The sequence below is a fragment of the Balaenoptera physalus genome, assembly GCF_965194825.1.
Source record: "Balaenoptera physalus genome assembly, chromosome: 20".
Classification (NCBI taxonomy): Eukaryota; Metazoa; Chordata; class Mammalia; order Artiodactyla; family Balaenopteridae; genus Balaenoptera; species Balaenoptera physalus.
The window spans coordinates 62,270,897-62,290,760 of NC_138901.1; the positions used below are offsets into that span (position 1 = coordinate 62,270,897).

General features: G+C 46.4%; 1 protein-coding gene across 2 annotated transcripts in view; it reads right to left on the reverse strand.

Moving 5' to 3' along the window:
- The window catches only part of TEKT3 (tektin 3), a 37,060-nt gene that overhangs the window by 4,151 nt on the left and 13,045 nt on the right, over window positions 1-19,864 (reverse strand). For both annotated transcript variants that reach the window (XM_082441413.1, XM_082441412.1), the window contains exons 4-7: window positions 17,027-17,097; window positions 13,277-13,420; window positions 10,689-10,911; window positions 7,248-7,402 (exon numbers count right to left, since the gene is read on the reverse strand). In XM_082441413.1, coding sequence (XP_082297539.1) covers window positions 7,248-7,402; window positions 10,689-10,911; window positions 13,277-13,420; window positions 17,027-17,097 — 593 coding nt within the window. The remainder of the gene's footprint in view (window positions 1-7,247; window positions 7,403-10,688; window positions 10,912-13,276; window positions 13,421-17,026; window positions 17,098-19,864) is intronic.

A 19,864-nucleotide genomic window follows, 5' to 3' on the forward strand; every position in this document is an offset into this window, starting at 1 on the left:
TCGTTATACATAAGATTTCAATTTTTAGTTAGCTAAATCTTTCTTTTTCTTTGTGATTTCTTCTATTGTGTTTATATTTAGAAACTCTTTCTCCCCTCAAAGAGCAATTAAGCAAGGACTCCTTTACCCTCTGATTTGGCCAATAATATCCAAGGGATGGGAACACATGGTCAATCAAGAGAAAGAATATTAAACAGGTTATAAAAGACAACAATAAGGATAATAACTTATCTATTGACGACCTTACTTCATATGTATACATATATACATATAATTCTACATATATAGTCAGTTGAAACCACCAACTCCAAATTCATCCAATTTTGCCCAGTGATTCAAAGCTAAAGTTTTCTTTGTTGGGGATGTTCATTTATCAGCAGGCTGGGGGGGGGGGGAGGGAGGGTGGGTGTGTGCATGAAATTAACTAAAATGTACCATAATATAAAGAGAAGAGTGACAGTGAACGAATAGGGGTGTGGACGTCGCTGGAGACGGAAAAGGATTTCACGATCGTAGAAAAATATCCAGACCATGTGGAAATCATTCTACCAAGACCATTTTATAGCTTCACAGACTTTGCCACTGGAAGATAAATGGCAGAGGTCATCAAGCCCAGCTTCCTTGTTCTACAGACAAGGAAATTGAGCCCCAGGGATTGATGAACTGCCCTCCCCACAGGCAGACGGCCTGCATGTGTTTATACACCGCTCACAGTTATCCAGGAAGCTAAGAAGGAAATCAGGAGTCTCGGCGGCCATAATAAGGAACAGGGTCCCATTTCCTGCCCCACCCACTCAGCTCCTAGAAGCAGAGACCTGGGAAGTTGGCCTCGGCCCTGTACCCTTTGGGTGAGACCATCTCATTTCTATTTGTCAACCCCACAGCGCAGGCCTCCCAGATGATACACAAGAGACCCAGTTAAATTTGAATTTCAGATAAACATGTATGTTTTTGGTACAAGTATTTTTTTCCCTGCAGGAAAATATAAACAACATAAAATTTACCATCTGAGCCATTTTTAAGTGTGCAGTTTGGTGGCATCATGTGCATGCACACGGCCATCACCACCCTCCACCCACAGAACTCTTTTCATCTTGCAAAACGGCAGCTCTGTCCCCTTTCGACACTAACCCCTATTCCACCCCCCGACCCCCATCCCCCGGCAACCACCGTTCTTCTTTCTGTCTCTATGAATCTGACCACACTAGGTACCTCATACAAGTGGAATCGTCCAGTATTTGTCCTTCTGTGACTGGTTTGTTTCACTCAGCATCATGTCCTCAAGGTTCATCCATGTGGTAGCATGTGTCAGAATTTCCTTTCTTTTTAAGGCTGAATAATATTCACTACAAGTATTTTTACTTACCATAAGTGTTTTCTGTGTAAAGATGCCTTGCGGTATTGGGGATATACTAATACTAAAAAATTATTCGTCGTTTATCTGAGATTCATATTTACCTGGCCGCTAATTTGCAAAATCTGGCAACCCTACCACAAGAACCAAAATAGTGTCAGGCCCAAAATTAGCTCTCACAGAATATTCATTTAAGATGGCACCAAAGCCACAACCTCTCTACTCAAAACCCTCCGCCCCCTGCTTTTCGTAAAGGACAAATTGTAAATGCATTTAAGGAGATGCACCAAATCAGCAGCTGCTGGTTGAGGTTGGGGGTGGGCTGCGGGGGGAGAGGACAGGGCAGAAAAGAGGCTCTTGTTTTTTCTCCATGTGGATCTGTACTGTTCGAATTTGTTTTAAAATCAGAGAGTGTCTCTCTCTTACTTGTGAATTTAAACAAAGTGAACAGTTTGACATAAAACGATAAAGGAACAACGTCTTCATTGTGTTATCTTGTATTGAGTATTATTATGAGAGAACAAGAGGAAACAACATCCTGATGATAACGGACACCGTAGCCGGATGATGGAATACTATGCAGGCAATACTTTTTAAAAAAGAATTTGTTGGGGGCTTCCCTGCTGGCGCAGTGGTTGAGAATCTGCCTGCCAATGCAGGGGACGCGGGTTCAAGCCCTGGTCTGGGAAAGATCCCACATGCCGCGGAGCAACTAGGCCCGTGAGCCACAATTACTGAGCCTGTGTGTCTGTAGCCTGTGCTCCGCAACAAGAGAGGCCGCGATAATGAGAGGCCCGCGCACCGCGATGAAGAGTGGCCCCCACTTGCTGCAACTAGCGAAAGCCCTCGCACAGAAACGAAGACCCAACATAGCCATAAATAAATAAATTAAAAAAAAAAAAAAAGAATTTGTTTTTGCCTTGGGGAAGGAAACTCAGAATACAATGTTGGTTGAAAAAGTCAGGATATAGAACTCTACATGCAGTGTGATCACAATTTTGTTAACATGCCTGGTGGCAACCATGGTTATCCCTCAACGGTGAGGAGAATTGACGATGATTTTTATTTTTTATTTCATTTTCTGATTTTCTATCACAAACAAACAGATACAGCTCTTAAAGCCAGAAATAAAACAGTAAATAGTTTCCAAAAAGGAAACACAACTTTGAGGGACTTGAACTCTCTTTGGCCTTGAACTCAGGTTACCTGAAGTGCCTCGGCTGGACCGACACCACGACGGGGCAAACGTCACATCTCCGTCCGAGGCCACAGCGGACAAATGAAGGGGGTCTGGAGACTCCCCAGGACCACCCTGCAGGCCCACGTTCTGGACACACCCTCCCTGGTGAGTATGCCCGCCAGGGGCTCACCCACGCCGAGGTGGGGTACAGAGCAGATGAATCACCAGCACCCCAGGCCACCTGCCTGTCCCATCTCAGGCCATGGTGACGTCATCCTTGCGGATGCTGAAACCAAAGGTCTTCTGATCATCCCTGACCCCGCCCCCTTCCTCACACCCCTACGTCCCTCAATGTAAAAATCTGGTGCGCCTGTCTCCCCGTGCCCCTGCGCCCTTCCTCTCCACTCTGCAGGCAAGTCCTTGAATGTCCCTGCTCTGTGTCTGACCTCAGGGTCTCCACCCTTGCCATCCCCTCAGCCCACGATGCTCTTACCCCACTCTTCATCCCGCTAATTCACGCCATCCTCAAAGCCCGGCTGGACAGACCCTTCTTAGGGAAGTCCCTCCCTCAGCCCTGGGACTAGTTCACTGCCCGATGTCGTGTGTTCCAAGAGCACCAGCCCTTCTGCGGCCCTCGGGGTGCTTGTCGTGGCCTGTGTGCTACGTCTCCCTGCCGGCCATCGGGTCCGGGAAAGTGACATCCACAGCCCCTCCGGCAGTTGACAGGGGCACAGAAAATGCTTGATGGATGGGGACCAACTTCTGTGTCCTAGGAGATGCAGCCCATGATGGGAGGTAGGAAGCTGCCTGAAGTCCGAGTCAAGGGTCTCCCAAGCACGAGAAGCAGACCCCCGGTGATGAAGAAGCAGCGCAGGCCAGAGGGAGCACCTGCAGCCAGCCCGAGGCGGGGAGCACCGCAGCGCATCCCCAAAAGGCTCATGGATGCAACGACAAGCCGTGAAAACACACCCACACCGTGCATCTCCTTTCATCTTAGAGCCTGAACCGTCTTCTTACTTCCAATGGGGGAGGGAAGGAATTAAACTTAAGTGTGGAAGTTTCCTCTGGCCTGAGATCTGTAAACACAGCATCCGAGAACTGAGCTAAAAGCATATTTTGTTGTTGTTTAGGTCAGGTTGGATTTAAAAAGTAAGTTTCTTTTTTGAAGATCCCAGGGTATACAATACCACTAGCAAAGAAACAGATCTTCAGAGAGGCTGTCGGACACGGCTGCTGATGGGATTTACGAGGGCGAGTTGTTTATAATCACACCGGCCTGCTTCTCGTCTCCCAGCCTTCCCTGAGCTGTTTTCACCGCTTCAAAAAGAACCCTGAACCCAAAGGTAGGGACGGAGCAGGGTGACGTGTGAGTCTTTACTCCTCACAGCCAAACGTTAGTCTAGTGGAAAATTTATCTGTGAGGGGTCTTCTGGAAAAAGACACATTAAAATACCAATTTTTTTAAAAAGGAATTCCAGATACTTAGAATGCAGGCAGCTAACATCCTGGTTTTCCCATCGCTGCGTGAAGGCAGCTCAGAGATACTACACCTCCCTCAACTTTCGCCGTTAGAAATACGTTTCTCCTCCTCTTTCAAGGCCACGTTCCACTCTCAGTTTCCTTATTCTTGGCAGACGGCAGACAGCCGTTCTGCTGAAACCACTCATTTTGGGGGAAATTACAGAACTGAAAAACAGTTTGCATTCAAATACAAATAAAACTACCGTCTCCTGAAAAAAATATATCAAGATTAAGCAAAGCAGAGCCTGGCCTGGCCTGCCCTCAAGGATGCCAAGAATGTTTAAGATTGCTCTTGAAAGCACCCATTTAGAAAAAGTTCAAATGCAAATCAAGGTCCTGAAATGCAAACAGCGCGTTTTCTCTGTCCTCACTCCCCTGAGTGTATGGTCCTTATGTTTTCTTCATCTAGACAGCCAAAGGGTTGCTTTCAGAATGATCAGTTGAATAAGAAAAATAATCCCCTCCTCCCTCAATAACAATCCTAAATTCCGCTGCTGTTCCTCTAGGACCATATTTTTGGCAACGCTATTTTAACAAGAAATCTTTACGGAAACAAAAGTAGATTTTGTCCTGAAGTCAGTAAAGGAGCAGAGGAAATAGACACACTGCAGGGTCGACAGGAAGTAAAGGAAAAGCAAATTCTGTTTAGCCGTGAAGGGGGAGAAAAGAGGAAAAATCATCCAGCTTCTCAGAAGCAGCTGTGAATGCCTCATTGTCTGATAACTGCAAAGTCAAATTCGACCACGACTCAAAACCCTTCTAAAAAGCAACCCTGTGTTGGTCTGATGGCAGCCCGAACAATTCCTCTCTTCCCGTCTCTACTTTTTTTTTTCCTTTTAATGTATTTATTTATTTATTTATTTTTGGCTGCGTTGAGTCTTCGTTGCTGCTCGCGGGCTTTCTCTAGCTGTGGCGAGCGGGGGCTACTCTTTGTTGCAGTGCGTGGTCTTCTCCTGCGGTGGCTTCTCTTGTTGCGGAGCACGGGCTCTAGGCACGTGGGCTCAGGAGTTGTAGCTCGTGGGCTCTAGAGCGCAGGCTCAGAAGTTGAGGCGCACGGGCTTAGTTGCTCTGCGGCATGTGGGATCTTCCTGGACCAGGGCTCGAACCCGTGTCCCCTGCATTGGCAGGTGTATTCTTAACCACTGCGCCACCAGGGAAGTCCCCCGTCTCTACTTTTGATGACTCTGCAGAAATTGTCGGAGCATGAAACTTCAGCTCAGCTTCTCCCAATAATATTTGCATAAAACCACAATTCATGATCTAATCTAACTGGCCAAATGGGTGTGATCCCACTACCAGGTTCCTGTAATAAATAGATACTTCAGACTGGTTGCCTCCAGAGTGGCGGGCCGCTTCACCTCAGTGATGGGCTGTGTGTGAGTAGGGGTTCTGTGGAACCCACTTGGAGAGACATGTGGCCTGGGTGACCTCCTCCATGGTGATGGCCCAGACGACAGCTCCACTAGGAGAAACGCAGCTACTGCGGGAGATGACGGCCACCTGAATCTATTCTAGAGCTCACCTCTTAGCATCCAACGCAGACAACACACGTGCTGTCCGTGGCGGGTGTTTTCCAGTAACGTCTCCTCTGTGACCCTCTGTTTTATCCTCTGTGAGGGCGAGATGAGGATACAGCACCTGCTTTGCTGACCCATCCCATGTGGGCATTGAGAAGGCCAGATGAGCTTAGGTACAGGACGGGGGGTGGCAAAGGCCCCATACAATGAAATTGCTGCTTTGCTTGAACGGAGCTCAGCAGGGAGATGGGCAAGGATTCTAATTATGTCTCTCCTTCCTCCCAGCAGTTGCCAGCTGGGTCACCGTCACTCAGCCCGCTTCTGCCTCCATTTACTTATTTGTAAATTGAAGATAATGCATGAGGTAAAGTATGCAGGACAGTGCCCGGCACAGAATACGATCAATAAATGGCAACAGCTATTGTGATTGTCACCATCACCACCTTTATCATCATCTTCCTCATTCTTGGCCTCACAAAGACCACCCTTTCCTTCCCTGCAGGGAATCCACAGCCTCACGCCACCGCCTGTTCCTTGGGTAAGAGCTCAAAGTCGCTTTGTCCCTAGGATATAAGGGAATTCAATCGTGGACCAGGCAGACTACAAGGCTAGTGGTCTCTCCCACCGCTCCAGTTCAAGTGCTGCCGCTTCGTTCCTCCAGTTGCTGTAAATTTGATTTGCTTCTGCACAAAGTGTTTCAAGCCCTAAGCACAGCAATGATGAAATCCAGAAAGAGGCAGATAGGCAGGTACTGAGAAATTGGAAACGAAGCCAGAAAGGGGGTGGGAGGGTGGCCAATTCCATTCAAGCCCATCCTGAAAGGAATCGTCCAAGTTAAAACAAGAAGAATAAAATACACCTAGTGTCCAGAAGATGAAGTGTAGGGTCAATCCCTCCCACCGCGTACATGTGGGAGATGCTTGATGATGACCAGCTGCTTTCAATCTCTACCAAGAACAGAACAAACTGAAATGAGCTGAAATGCGCCATCGGGGTTTAGGGCCTCCTGAGGGTGCCCTTAACGATGAGGGCAGGAATGAAGCGCCCAAAGAGGCGGGTGAGAGCAACGGTGAGAGCAAACAGACGGGGTCGGGGGAGGTGGTACCCAAAGTCCCTTTTCCGATGAGTCAGGGGCACTCGGACACACACAGCGGCCAACCTCTGTACTGTTTCTGAGACAGAGGATCTGGAAACTCCGGGCACTCCAGGGAGGTGCAAAGGAGCCCAACGCCACCTCTACCCCCTGAATGAGGCTAAGTGTTAACACTATTCTTGTGTGTAGTGTTGATGTCGTTTCCTTTCTGTTTCAGTCGCGGTAAAATAGACATAACACAAAATTTACCATCTCAGCTCTTAAGTTCCTGGCATTAAGTACATCCACAATCTTGGCAACCATCACCACCTTCCACCTTGAGAACTTTTTATCATCCCAAACCAAGACTCCGGGCTGTTAAACACTAACCCCATTACTGACACTTTAAAGAAGGTTCTAGCACCGTGACCGTCACTAGGCCGCTCCACGTCCCCGCGTGCTGGTGGACGAGCCTTAAGAGCTCAGAGCTGCCAGCAGCCTGGGGGTTTCCCCAGAGGAGCCCGAGCTGGCCCTGAGGGCGCCCCCCTCCCCATCACCGTGACCCCCACCTGGGCCTCGCCCCCTCGCCTCTCCCCCGCTCACCGCAGCTGAGCCATGTCTCTGCAGAGCTCTATGTTGGGCCTCCGCGTACGCTCATCCAGCCTGGTCTGAGCCACCTTCAGGAAGGCAGACTTGTCCTTGATGGCCTTCTTGACGGATTCGATGGTCATCTCCGTCTGGAAAATCTCCTGCAGGGTCTGTACCAGGAGAAGCAAACGCCTGAGGCTTTGGTGCCGTGCCCTCAACAACCTGCTCCCCGACCCGTGCATTTGTGGCCGGGCCTCCCCCTCTGATGGGGAGGAGGGTTGTCTGAGGGCCTCCTCCTACCAGCCCCATCCCGGGACCCACGGTGGGAGGTACGGCACCTGCTCCCACCCTTTGGAGAGCATCTCCTCCTGACTCAACGTGCGAGCACTTAGGCCACAGAAGTGAGCGAACGCCGCACATCCGAGCTCGTTTTCTCCTTTTCCCTCAGATCACCGGCTGTTAGATATTTACTGATACACATTTGTATGTGACTCTGAGCAAAGGGAGGCCAGGAGCTTCGAGGGTCCCCGCTTCCCTCCCACATCAGTGCATCCTTGCTTCTTTATCTTCCCGCCGTCTCTCCTCACTAATCTCAGAGAGGTTTTCCTGCTAGGGGAGGATTTGCCTTGAAGCAAATCAAGGTCAAGCTCTGGGGTGACTCACTTGCAAGGGAGGAGTACTGGTAATCTGGTGATCCCAATTTTATATCCTTCTCTCCTTAAAGAAGGTCCCCCCGGTTACCTAAACCTGGATCCCTCCCTGGTTCCTCTTCCTCTTCTGACAAGCAAGCCCCCTTCTTGTGCTCTGAAAACCCTGCCTTCTCCTTCGCCTACGACCTTGACCTCTGCCCCCCCATGTCTCCACACCCCCCCATTAGTCCCCTCTTCTTCAGCCGCTTTCCTGTGGCCTGGAGATGCCCCCCAGCCATCACCCAAATTCCTTTGAACCCTCATGCCTTCCCCACCACGCTCTCATCCAATCCCACTGGGTCCTCTCCGGCTGGTACCTTCCCAGCCTCTCCTGAAGTTCACAGCCACATGGACTCAGCAATGGCCTTGCCTACTCCCCCCACATGCCACCCACCTAACCTCCCAGCGGCCCCCGTATCCTGTCTCTGGCCCTGGTTGCTCTGGTGAGACCACGCGCTCAAAGTCAATGATGAGGCCTCTCCGGAGTGTCCCTCCCCTTGAAACCCTCGCCTTGCTTACTTCTCTGGCCAACTGCTCTCCTAATCCCTGATTTTCTCTCTAACTCCTTCTCCTCACTCCAGTGCAAGGTGCTGCCCTTGACCCCTTCTCTGTTACCTCCTTTCTCCCTGCAGAGACCTCCTGTAACCACACAGCTTCAGCACTTGTGAAAACCAGGAACTCTTATACCTGTCAGTTAAGCTTTGCCCTCTCTTCCAAGCTTTCAACCACCTGCTGAAAATCATTACACTGTTCTATCACCAAGGCCACCCTCAAGGGCTCCCCACTCCACAAAGCCACCCCCATCTCTCACCACTGGAAATAACTGCTCCTTCTGCTAAACAAACTGAACCTTTTAACTGTAGCTCCAAAGGGTTCTTTCTGCACTTTTCTGATGGGACTTATCATGTTCTACGTACGTGTCTTGTCTCACACAAGACACAAGATGGCAGGGTCAGTGAGTCGTCATGTGTGTACACCCCAAAGCCCCTGGCACAGCACCTTGAATGTAGCTATTGTGAGTTGAATTCTATCCTCCTCAACCCCCCAAAATCCATATGTTGAAGTCCTAACCCCCAGACCTTGGAATGTGATTGTATTTGAAGGTAGAGCCTTTAAATAGCTAATGAAGTTCTTTAATGAGCTCATTAGTGTTGGTCCTAATCCAATCTGACTGGTGTCCTTATAAAGAGAGATTAGGAGACAGACAGGCATGGAGGGAAGACCACGTGATGATGTGGGAGAAGGCGCCCGTCTGCAAGCCTAGGTGAGAGAGGCCTCAGGAGAAACCAACCCCACTGATAACTTGATCTCAGACTTCAGCCTCCAGGACTGTGAGAAAATAAATTTCTGTTGTTTAAGCCACCCAGTCTGTAGGGCTTTGTTATGGCAGCCAGAGCAAACTAATACAGTAGTAAACAAAAATTTGTTGAACAAAGGGACTCCATCATGTCAGCCTTCTATGGATAAAAGGCCTTTAGATGGCCCCTCACTGCCCAGGGGACGCCTTCCCATCAATGACTTCCACGGTCTGGCTCCACCTGCCTTTCCAAGCTTCTCTCTCTAGGGACACACACCGTCTGTGCCAGCCAGACGGGTCTCTTTACAGACCTGACTCAACCTCTGATTGGCTATACCTCCCGAGGCTTTGTTCATCATGTTGCTCCACCTGAATGTTTGCTTCTTCCTCCAAACTCCCAGAACAATGTCTGTATTGGCTATTTGGCAACCATGATTTGTAATTTTCTATTGTTTTTCACTGTGCATGAGCTTTTCATATTACGCGCACCTTCTCCACAAATATAAGCTTCCTGGGACAAAAACTACATTTTATCCTTCTCTCTTCCCTTCCCTGGATGTAGAAGCTGTCTGACCCAACAGATGTGTATCACCCAAAGAAGACACCATGAGAAGGAAAGGTAAATTACTGCAGCCTGGGAAAACACAGTGCCCTCAATAGGATAATATCTCCTGAGAGCAACAGAGCCAACATGGTAAGGTTCTTAAAAAGAGAGATGAAACTACTCAATATTCTGCAATAACCTATATTGGAAAAGAATCTGAAAAAGAATGAATATGTATATATGGATAACTGAACCACTACACCTGAAACTAACACAACATTATAAATCAACTAGACCCCAGTATAAAATAAAAATTAAATGAAGAAACAAAACCAAAAAACTATATGCAGCATAACCCACAGAAATAATAAGAACTCCAAGACCGACACTAAAAAAAGCAAGAGCACCTTGTTTATCTTGAAACCCACGAATTCTGCCTAACTGTTTCATCTTATTGTCCTTATAAAACACTTATACTTAAAGCACTTTAAAAAGTTCAATATCAGAAACATTTTGAACCACTTAATAGTTTCCTGTATTTGGTTTTGTATTCCAGAAAAAAAGGCCTGAAATAATTTAACAGAAAACATCCCTACCATATGTCCTAATAATAAATTCACTTCTTAGTTACATACGGTGATTCATTAAATGTTAATAATAATATTTTTGTTTCTATTAAATACTAGGAACCTTTCATGACATAGTGCATTCTTTGTGTTCCCATTTCCAATTCATGTTGGATTCCAATTTCATGTTGACACCTGGCTACCTGGCTAAAATAAATGGTGCACTTTGTACCGGTTTTCAGTTTTCTTAGTCTGTATGGCCAGGAAGTCATGTGCCTTACGGTGGAGATGTGTGGTCCCAGGGCCCCCTGCTCTATCTATCCAGGTCAGCTGCGGGGGCCTCCCAGTGTTTGGCTTTACCTTTGCGAGGTGAATCTGAATCTTATTTTTAGCATCTGCAGTCTCAGCAATGCGGCTGGTGAAAGCCAGGTTCACTTTGTTGAACTGATTCCACATCTCGTTGGCTGTCACCACCAGCAGGTTCTGGACGTCGTCTCTTAGTTTCGCGGAGGCAGCTCGCTCGCTCTGGGAGCGAAGAATATTGTCATCGGTTAATTTGGCCCAGGACTCGGGCACTGAGACCCTGAAGAAAAAGGAAATAGACCCAGACAACGGAAACAATGATGAATCAGCCTAGATTTTCTGTAGGCGACCGTTCATCCTGAGAAAGAAAAAAACCCCAATCACTTGATCCTGGTTTTACTGTATGAAGTGTAAACATCAGAGCAAAGCTTCTTTTAAACTTTTCTTAATTGCTCCTTGTTTTACTGCTTACTCTCTGTCAATCCGCAGGGTAAATTAAGTCCTCTGCCAATGTGCGGGGGCGGGGGAAGGGATTGGGGAAGGGTACAAGTATGTCCATTCATTAGAAACGTGTCTCACCGGCCCCATAAGCGCTACGAAAAAATATTCAACCTCAGGACTAATCAAAGTGGTACTAATGAAAACAACAACAAATTAACAAGCCTTTGTCAGAATAACAAAGAATGAAGAGAATGATAATTTTCTGGTGAACATGTTTAGAAAAAGATTCTCTCATCCTGCAGGTAGGAAAGTTGAATTGGTACGGCCATGCCGGAGAGCAAATGTGCATAACTCAGAAATTCCACTTTAGAAAGTGTTTTTATTGACATCTAATTGACATATAACATTATATTAGTTTCAGGGGTGCAACATAATGATTTGATTTATGGATACATTGCAAAATGGTCACCACAGTAAGTCTAGCTAACAACGTCCACCATCACACACAGTTACAAACCTTTTTTCTTGAATGAGAATTTTTAAGATCTACTGTCTTAGCAACTTTCAAATATGCAATAGAGTATTGTTAACCAGTCACCATGCTGTACTTTATATCCCCAGGACGAAAGATACAGAATGCTTCCTGAATTGGCACACCATCACGGTGCAGGGGTCATGCTAATCTCTGTATCAATCCACTTCAGAAATTGATCCTAAGGAAATAACCCAAAGATGTGTATGTAAGGAGATTCGTTTTTAGCAGTGTTTATGCCAATCCCTGAAACACTGGAAACACCCTAAAATGTCCCAAAGTAAAGAAAAATTTGAGTAAATTATGGTACCTTTTAAAAAGTGATCCATACAGCATGCAAACTCATGCTGTAGAAGAATATTTTCACAGACAATGTTTTTGACATATCCTGAAGTGAAAAATCAGACAGGCTATACAAACAGCACATGTGTAATACCAGTCTTTAACAATATAAATCGGTATCTACACGAGTGGAAGAATACTGGAAGGACTGACAGTAAATTGTTAACACTGGGCCTCTCTGTGTGGTTTCTTTGCTTGATGGTGTAATAGGATATCAAATGAGACTCTTACCGTCGATTAAGGTTTTAGCTCAGGCCATGATGACCAAAAATAACATCCTATGTGCTCCATACCCTGACACCCTATAAGAGATGGCTAAGAATTCATGCTGGAAATAGATGAGGCCCTTTATGGAGGACCAAGTGGTCAGAGTGTGTGTGGTTCGATCCCAGCCCACCACCACCCCCCACGTCCACCCCAGAAGGAGAAAAGGAAGATGCTTCCTGCTCTCAAATTAAGTAAGAGGCACTTCATGGGGACCACTTAGGACCTAGGGTCTGAATCTGATTCATACCCGAAGAATCTGAATGAAAAAGTTGGTACCCACTGCTGCTCCTATTACAGGAGAGCTAAGAGGGGGAGCTGCTTTGGGGTGACCAGCCCCAAAGGGAGCTTTAAAGGGAGTCCCTTTAAAAGGGGGAGGGGCCATGAGTGTGGTCATGGTTACACAGGCATAGAAATTTGTTAAAACTCATCAAAATATACACTAACGCCAAATGCATTTTAGCATAGGTGAATTTCACCTCAATCAAGTTGATTTTTTTAAATGTTCTATGTCACCATTTTCCAAAGAGATGTGAAAGCAACAGGACCATTTTTATAAGATGGTAAAGAAAGATAACAAGGTTATCAAGATGCAGAAAGACAGGCCCTCTCATAGAGAAAAGAGCATCAACCCAAGATCGTATCCAGGGGCCTGGCAAAGAAACCATGGACGGGGCAGGTCTACGAAAGAGTGGAAATAAATTATTCAACATTCAGCTGTTTTTCAGCTTGTACTTCCCACCCCCGGCCCACGTCCAGGGCATCCGATACACTGGTAACATTTTATTTTCTTTGTAATTAACTGTGTTTTCTAGGTTTTTCTGCCGCAAGCAGGTGCTATTTTCACAGTCAGAAATATAAACAATGAATATTCTTCTACAAAAGATTACAGGATGCAAGTGTCTGCAGAACACCGGGCTTACTGACAACCGGTCCATAGTAGGTGCCTCTTACCTTTCCGCATCCTCCCAGGATCTCCGATTTACCTGTGCGCTGCATCCTTTTGAAAGGAGAGAGAATGAATTAAGTGGCATGGAAATCACAGAGGCGGCATGCGCCTACTTACATGGCATCCACCCTCTCCACTCCGCAGAAGTAGCTGACGCCGTCCGACGTGTTTCGCAGGTGGTGGCATTTATCGTCGATGCGGTAGGCCGCCTGTTTGTCACTCAGGTCCTTCTCCAGCTCGTGCTGGGAAGCTCTGTTGGCTCTAAAACACAGAGGGGAGACGGAGCTTCAGGCTAAGGGAACAATGTCACAGGAGGAAGCATGACGGCCCTTCAGGGTGGGGACCCACCTCCACCCCCCCCCACGCGCACCCGTGACTGCTCTCTGGGTCTCTCCTCCTTCCCACAATGTCCAACTTCTCCATTAAAAGCAGCTTCCCCTGGAGCTGTCCCTACATGTGGGTGATGACAGCCCTGCCCACACTGTCCCTTCCGTGGGCATGAGACGTGCAGACACACAGAAATTGGTATCTGCAGCTCCCCCAGGCTGGGGCCCATCTTCCTAGTACCCAAACCGCTCCAGACAGGACACTGGTTTGGAGCAATCTGTCTACATCTGTGCCTCCCTTTCCTTCTTCCTTTTCCTCAGCTACATCCTAACCCCTCTCTCCTCCATTCCTAGAGTGCAATTCCCTGAGAAGTTAGGAGGTATTCACAGCCAGCCTCTCTCCAGCTGTAAATGACCTCACTTTGCAGTTGTGCCAAGCCTGGAGGTAGAAACCGAGGGTCAAAACGGACCTCCCCAGCAGGAGTCAGCGTGTGGAAAGAGGCCAGGAATTGGCAGCCCCCAGGCTCCTGCTCCCGCCAGAACCCTCCTGGGAAGGAAGAGGACTTGGCGAGCTCTGAGATGCCTGGCGTTCCTGCCCTGCCATGCAGAGAGAGGACCCGGCAGGCAGCTCAGTCCCAAAGAGACAGGCCGGTGGGGCAGGCGTGGGTGACAGGTGAGCCCCGTCTTGACTTGCGGCATAGTCCGTTCCACATATCATTACAGAGTGCCTACTCTGCGCCAGGATGCACCACGGACAAAGCAAACGTCTCTTCCCTAGAGGAGCTCACATCCTACAGGAGGGTGACAGGCCGTCCCCATAAGGAATAAGCAAATCCTGTGGTTTGTTAGCAGAACAATGCAGAAAACAAAGCAGGAAAAAGGGGGCCAGGAATGTGACCGATGATTCTCAATAGGATGGTCAGGGTAGGACTCTCCTCAAGGAGGTGATACCAAGACTTGCAGAGGGAGAACCAGACCTTGCTGCCCATTGGAATGTGTCAGGTTTTCCTCTGAGTGGAATGAGAGACCACCGACTTACAATCTTAGAGGATCATTCTGGTGTGGGGTTAAGAACGGACTACAGGGGACAGAGAGACCCCATGAGCAGACCGGTGAGGCTACCCAGGTGAGAGATGGTGGTGGCTTGGACCAACGGGGTGGCAGTGAAGGAGGTGAGAAGTGCTCAGATTCTGGAGATGCTTTAAAGATGGAACCAGGACTTATATACACGACCAAATGTAAAATAGATGGTGAGTGGGAAGCAGCCGCATAGCACAGGGAGATCAGCTCGGTGCTTTGTGACCACCTAGAGGGGTGGGATAGGGAGGGTGGGAGGGAGACGCAAGAGGGAGGAGATATGGGGATATATGTATATGTATAGCTGATTCACTTTGTTATAAAGCAGAAACTAACACACCATTGTAAAGCAATTATACTCCAATAAAGATGTTAAAAAATAAATAAATAAAGAGCACAGGCTCTGGAGCAAAAAAAAAAAAAAAAAAAGCCAAAGTTGAGTCATTGGAATAGCAGGATTCCATCAGCAGAGGTGGGCAAATCTATGGGTGGGTTGGAGGGCTGGGGGAGAAGACAGCAGGTCTTGCTTTACATTTGAGTGTCCATTAAACATCCAAGCGGAGGTACCAAGTGGGTTGTTGGAATTGGGGAGAAAGGTCTGGGCTAGAAATAAAAATTGGGCAATCGCATACAGAGAGCATCTGAAAAAGCCAGAGAACTGGATGATCCTAGACATTTCTCCATTCCCGGAGCCCAAAAAAGGTCTTGGCATAGGGGAGCCACCCAGGAAAGCCTGTGTGGAACTGAAGGGGCTAATTCTCTTTAACTTGGCCTGTGCCTTCAGGTAAGTCACTTGACCTGTCAAAGCTCTTTGTTTTGTTGTTTGTAAAGTGGAAATGAGGGTAGCGGCACACAGGTCGTCTGCATTTTGTGAATTCTAAATCAGCGTGTGTGCGCAGAGGATGAAAGGAGAGGAAGCTGCATCCCCGCTGCTTCAGAGTTCAGGTTACTGGGTTGAAACTCTGGGATTCTTAGGTCTTTCTCATCTGTGGTGTGGGACCAAGATGCTCCCCAGGCTTCCTCTCTTGGGCTGACAACCTTGACCTCCTCTGACCTGACCTCAGAGCCTCCTTAGGAAGGCCTTCTATCCATCCACCATCTTAGAGCCTAAGATGGGAGAGATCTAGGCCCCCATGTTGGTTTCTAATGAGATTCCATTCTCAGCTGAGATCCAAGCCCATCTCATGTTCCTTCCTTAATTGTTCCTTCAAGACAAGTGGAGCTGAAAACCTTCCTCCCAACACCTTTGCTGGACCGAGCCCAGTAACCATGTTAGAGATGCCGGCTCCCACAGACCCTGGAGACACCACCCCAGGAAATGAGGTGGGCATTTTGCCCACTGTGGATTAAAAAGCAAAGGACATGGAAGATGGACAGCAGATTTTAGATTACGAAAAAAATGAGGATTAGGAACTGGACCAGAAGAAAAAAGAACAATCATTGGAACCACCCTAAACTGTTTCTGCAATTTCCAGGGAGCAGAAACCAGAAATGAATATCGGAAGTGGCAGTCGGTCATCCTTAGCCAATCCTCAGCTATCCTCACCGATTTCTGAATTAAGGAGCCCTTCCCATCGCAGCTTGAGAGAGATCTCAGCCATCTGAATCTCACCAACCTTCACAGCATCAATCCTGATGGTCAGCAGACTGAGTGAGAAGAACCGCCACCTTTAGAACAACTATTCCTTTGGCTACATCACACGCTACCCCTGACAATATCAGTATAGGCAGAATCATCATTTCCTCTGTGTGACATATTCAACACTACTTCTTTCCATGGCCGTCACCAAATGAACGCTGACCTTTCTAGTCCTATAAGGTGACAGGCTCGGCCAATATTTTTTCTACGCTGACAGCTGTTATCATTGCTTCAAACCCTCCTCTGACTATTATTCTTTGCCCCCAACCCCCACTATAAATATTAAGTACCTACTGTCTACTATTGCCAAGAGAAGAAGAATTTGTATTCTGCTAGAGAGTAGGACGGGTGAACAATTACAGTGCATTGTATGCAGTGAATGCAGTGGTGTAATCACAGCACCGAGGACCATGTACCAGGGTTGCCGAGAAACCAGAGAAGGCTGAGTTTTTAAGGAGAAGTGGAAAGTAAATAGAAAAGTGTGCCACAGTTCATCGCTTTTCCAGCTGTCAGGCTGCACATGTACAAGTCTATCTCTTATCAAAGAATAAAAGTCTTTTGAGTTAAAAGAAACCTTAGCCACACTTCAAGGTAGGATAAAAATCCTTTCTGAAGCATTGCAAAAATTATCTCTTCAGATAAAAATTTAAAGTAAGTACCCCAAGTACTCATTTTACCTTCTAAATAAAAACGTGTATGTGCATGCGATGTGTGTCCATGTATAAGAAATCCTTACATAAGAAGCTAAGAGAAATCTGATTGGGAAGCATGGAAGTATAGTGTCATGACAGAGTTTCAACTGTATAGAGAGGTAAAAGCTCTTACGCCAGTTGGGCAATGGCCTTGTCCAAATGCAGCTTCATCCTTTCTTGACAACACAGAATAATATCAACCTCCTACTCAAGTGAAAAAAAAAAGCCACATTAATGTTTTGATATTGAACATAACATTCAGAGTCAACAATGTAACAAAACATTGATGAAGGAAATCTTTGTTTCTGGGAAAATCATGAAGTAAAACAAGAAAAGAATTTTATACCCACTTATTTACCTATACGCCCCCATGATATTGCTGTCTTAATATTAGACTGAGATTCACCCTTTACAGGGCTTTAGGGAAATATATTATGGAACAAGTTGGGACAGGGGTAAAATTTTAGGAGTTTTCTTTATTTTTTATCTCTGGTCTTTAATTGAATCAGTCAATCAATCAATCAAATTCTGGTGATACACAAGGTTGAATTTAATGCATGGCTTCTTCTATACTAAGTATCCTTCCAAGAAAAGTGAATCTGGAAGGGAAAAGGACAGCCTAAAAGGCAGTTCTCTCAGGCAGTGCATGTGACCTCCAAAAGACCCAGCTTTTTGTTCCAAACGGAGGCCAATCTCCACCCTAGGAGGCCAGCTCTCCCCTTGTCCTGCCTCCGCACTGCAGCCCAGCTGCTGTACTCGTATGAAATCTGCACTCTCCATGCCACTCTGCTTGACCACGCACATGGCATTTTGATGCCGCTAGGATGTATCTACTGTTACATGTATAGCAGAGATTTTGTAGATTTTGTGTTGTAGCAGAGATTTTTTAAATAAATATTTACTTCCCTCTGAAATTCATATTCACATTAGAAAATTTAGGAACCCAAAATAGCACCTAGAAGACATTTAAAAAGTGCACATAACCATCGCTACCACTTTTTCAAGTGAAAAGTGATCATACCATAATACTGAACACTGAACATGAAACCTGAACACTTTCCCATGACATAAAACTATACTGTGATGAACAAGCTCAAAAATATTTGGACACCACCAAAGGGGATGCCTTTTTTCAAGGTTTTGACAAGTACAACCAAATTGCCCTTCAGAAAAGTTGAACCCATTTACAACAATAAATGAGTGTGCATTTCCTCACCTCACACACCCAGGAGACACTATGATTCCTCTCAATCTTTGCCAACGTGATAGACCACCCCCCAATAAAAGCACACTTGTTCAGATTTGCAGGTTAATATTTTGACTGGGTATTTGTTCATGATTTGACTTCCTTCTCTTGTGAACCACCTGTTCATGTGCTTGTCTACCTTTTCTGTTATGTTTCTCTTATTTATAAATATTCTTGTATTTAAAATTCAATCCTTTCCCATTATATGACACATATATATTTATATTTTTTTACCAGTTTGGCCCTTGCCTTTATATTTTGTGTGCGGTGTTTTTGATATATAGACATTTATGGTTTCTATGACGTCAAACTATCAAATGCTCCCTTCGGGTTTCTGCCTTTGTTCATTTGATTTTAGAGTCCTCTTCACTCCAATGTTAATTATTACTCAACTATATAGTCTTCTTATTCTTTTATTGTTTAATTGGTTAACATAAAAATATTATGCCTAGAGTTTATTTCAGTAATAACCCTCCTGCCTGATTCTTTGATACTCTGAATGACTGGAATGAATGAAAAACTAAATTCCCATGACATGTTATCAAGTCCCCCTGCCCTTACAGGCAGCAAGGATTTCTCACACATTCTCACTGTAGGTTGTGCGTGTCTTTGATTTTTTTTGTTGTTCGGTCTTCATCTTTCTCTGTGGCTTGGGGGTGTGTGTGTGTGTGTGTGTGTGTGTGTGTGTGTGTGTGTGTGTGTGTGTGTGTGTGTGTGTGTGTGTGTGTGTGTGTGTGTACCCATTTCATGGAGGTGTTGGCAAAGGACACATGGAATACGGCTTAGAAAATACCACTTAAAACCCAAAATCCCAGTGAGCTTTTATGCTATGTGTACACAATTCACACAGAGGGAATTCCTGGAACTTTCAGTGGAAAAAATTACATTTAATGAGACTCTTGCTATAAAAAAACCCTTCAACACTAATTTTTATATTTGAATTTAAATAATGTCATATGGTGAACATCGTGGTTGGAAGCAGAAGGTTTCCTGGGAATAGGGAATGCCTGAAACCAAAGACTTCTGTAACTGTCCCCAATGCTAACTTACCTACTAATCCGCACTCACACGCGGGGCTGGTCTGGAAACGCCTCCGTGAAGTGAATGCAGGGCAAGGGCCTTATTCCCTCAATCGCCCGTGAGAAGAAAGTTTGCCGGAAGGTGGTGGGTACAGACAGAGGGCAGAAGTGTGAGAAGAGACCAGATGTAATCAGACCAATAGCTGCCACCTGACACCCAGGGAAGTGAAGGTCATGGCAGAAAACCCAAGAAACACACACTAGGAGCCTGGCAAGTGGTGCCACCCCTTCTGGATGCTGAACTTGGGGAGGAAAAATAGACCCCACGAATAAAAGAGTGGCAGTGACTTCTCTGAGTTTCTCAGAGTCTCAGTGGCCAAAATGAATACATTGTGACTTAAGATGGAATGAGAACAAGGAATCACATCCAAGCATTTGAAGAACCTTGAATTAATCCTACAATCTGAGCAGGCGAAACCTTTGCGAAGCATCTCTTACGGTTCTCCTCTTGGGAGCTGTGGTCTTGGGATGGGGTGGCGGAGCGGGGAGGTAGAATAGAGACTTCACAGCCTTTGGCATGCCCTCATCTCAAGCAAACCCCCTCCTGTTGCTTCACCCTCCTAAGTCTTGGGTGGAATAGTGGTTAAAGACATGCTCTGGCATCAGATAGCCCAGCTCCAATGCTGCCTTTGCAAATGCTGGGAGC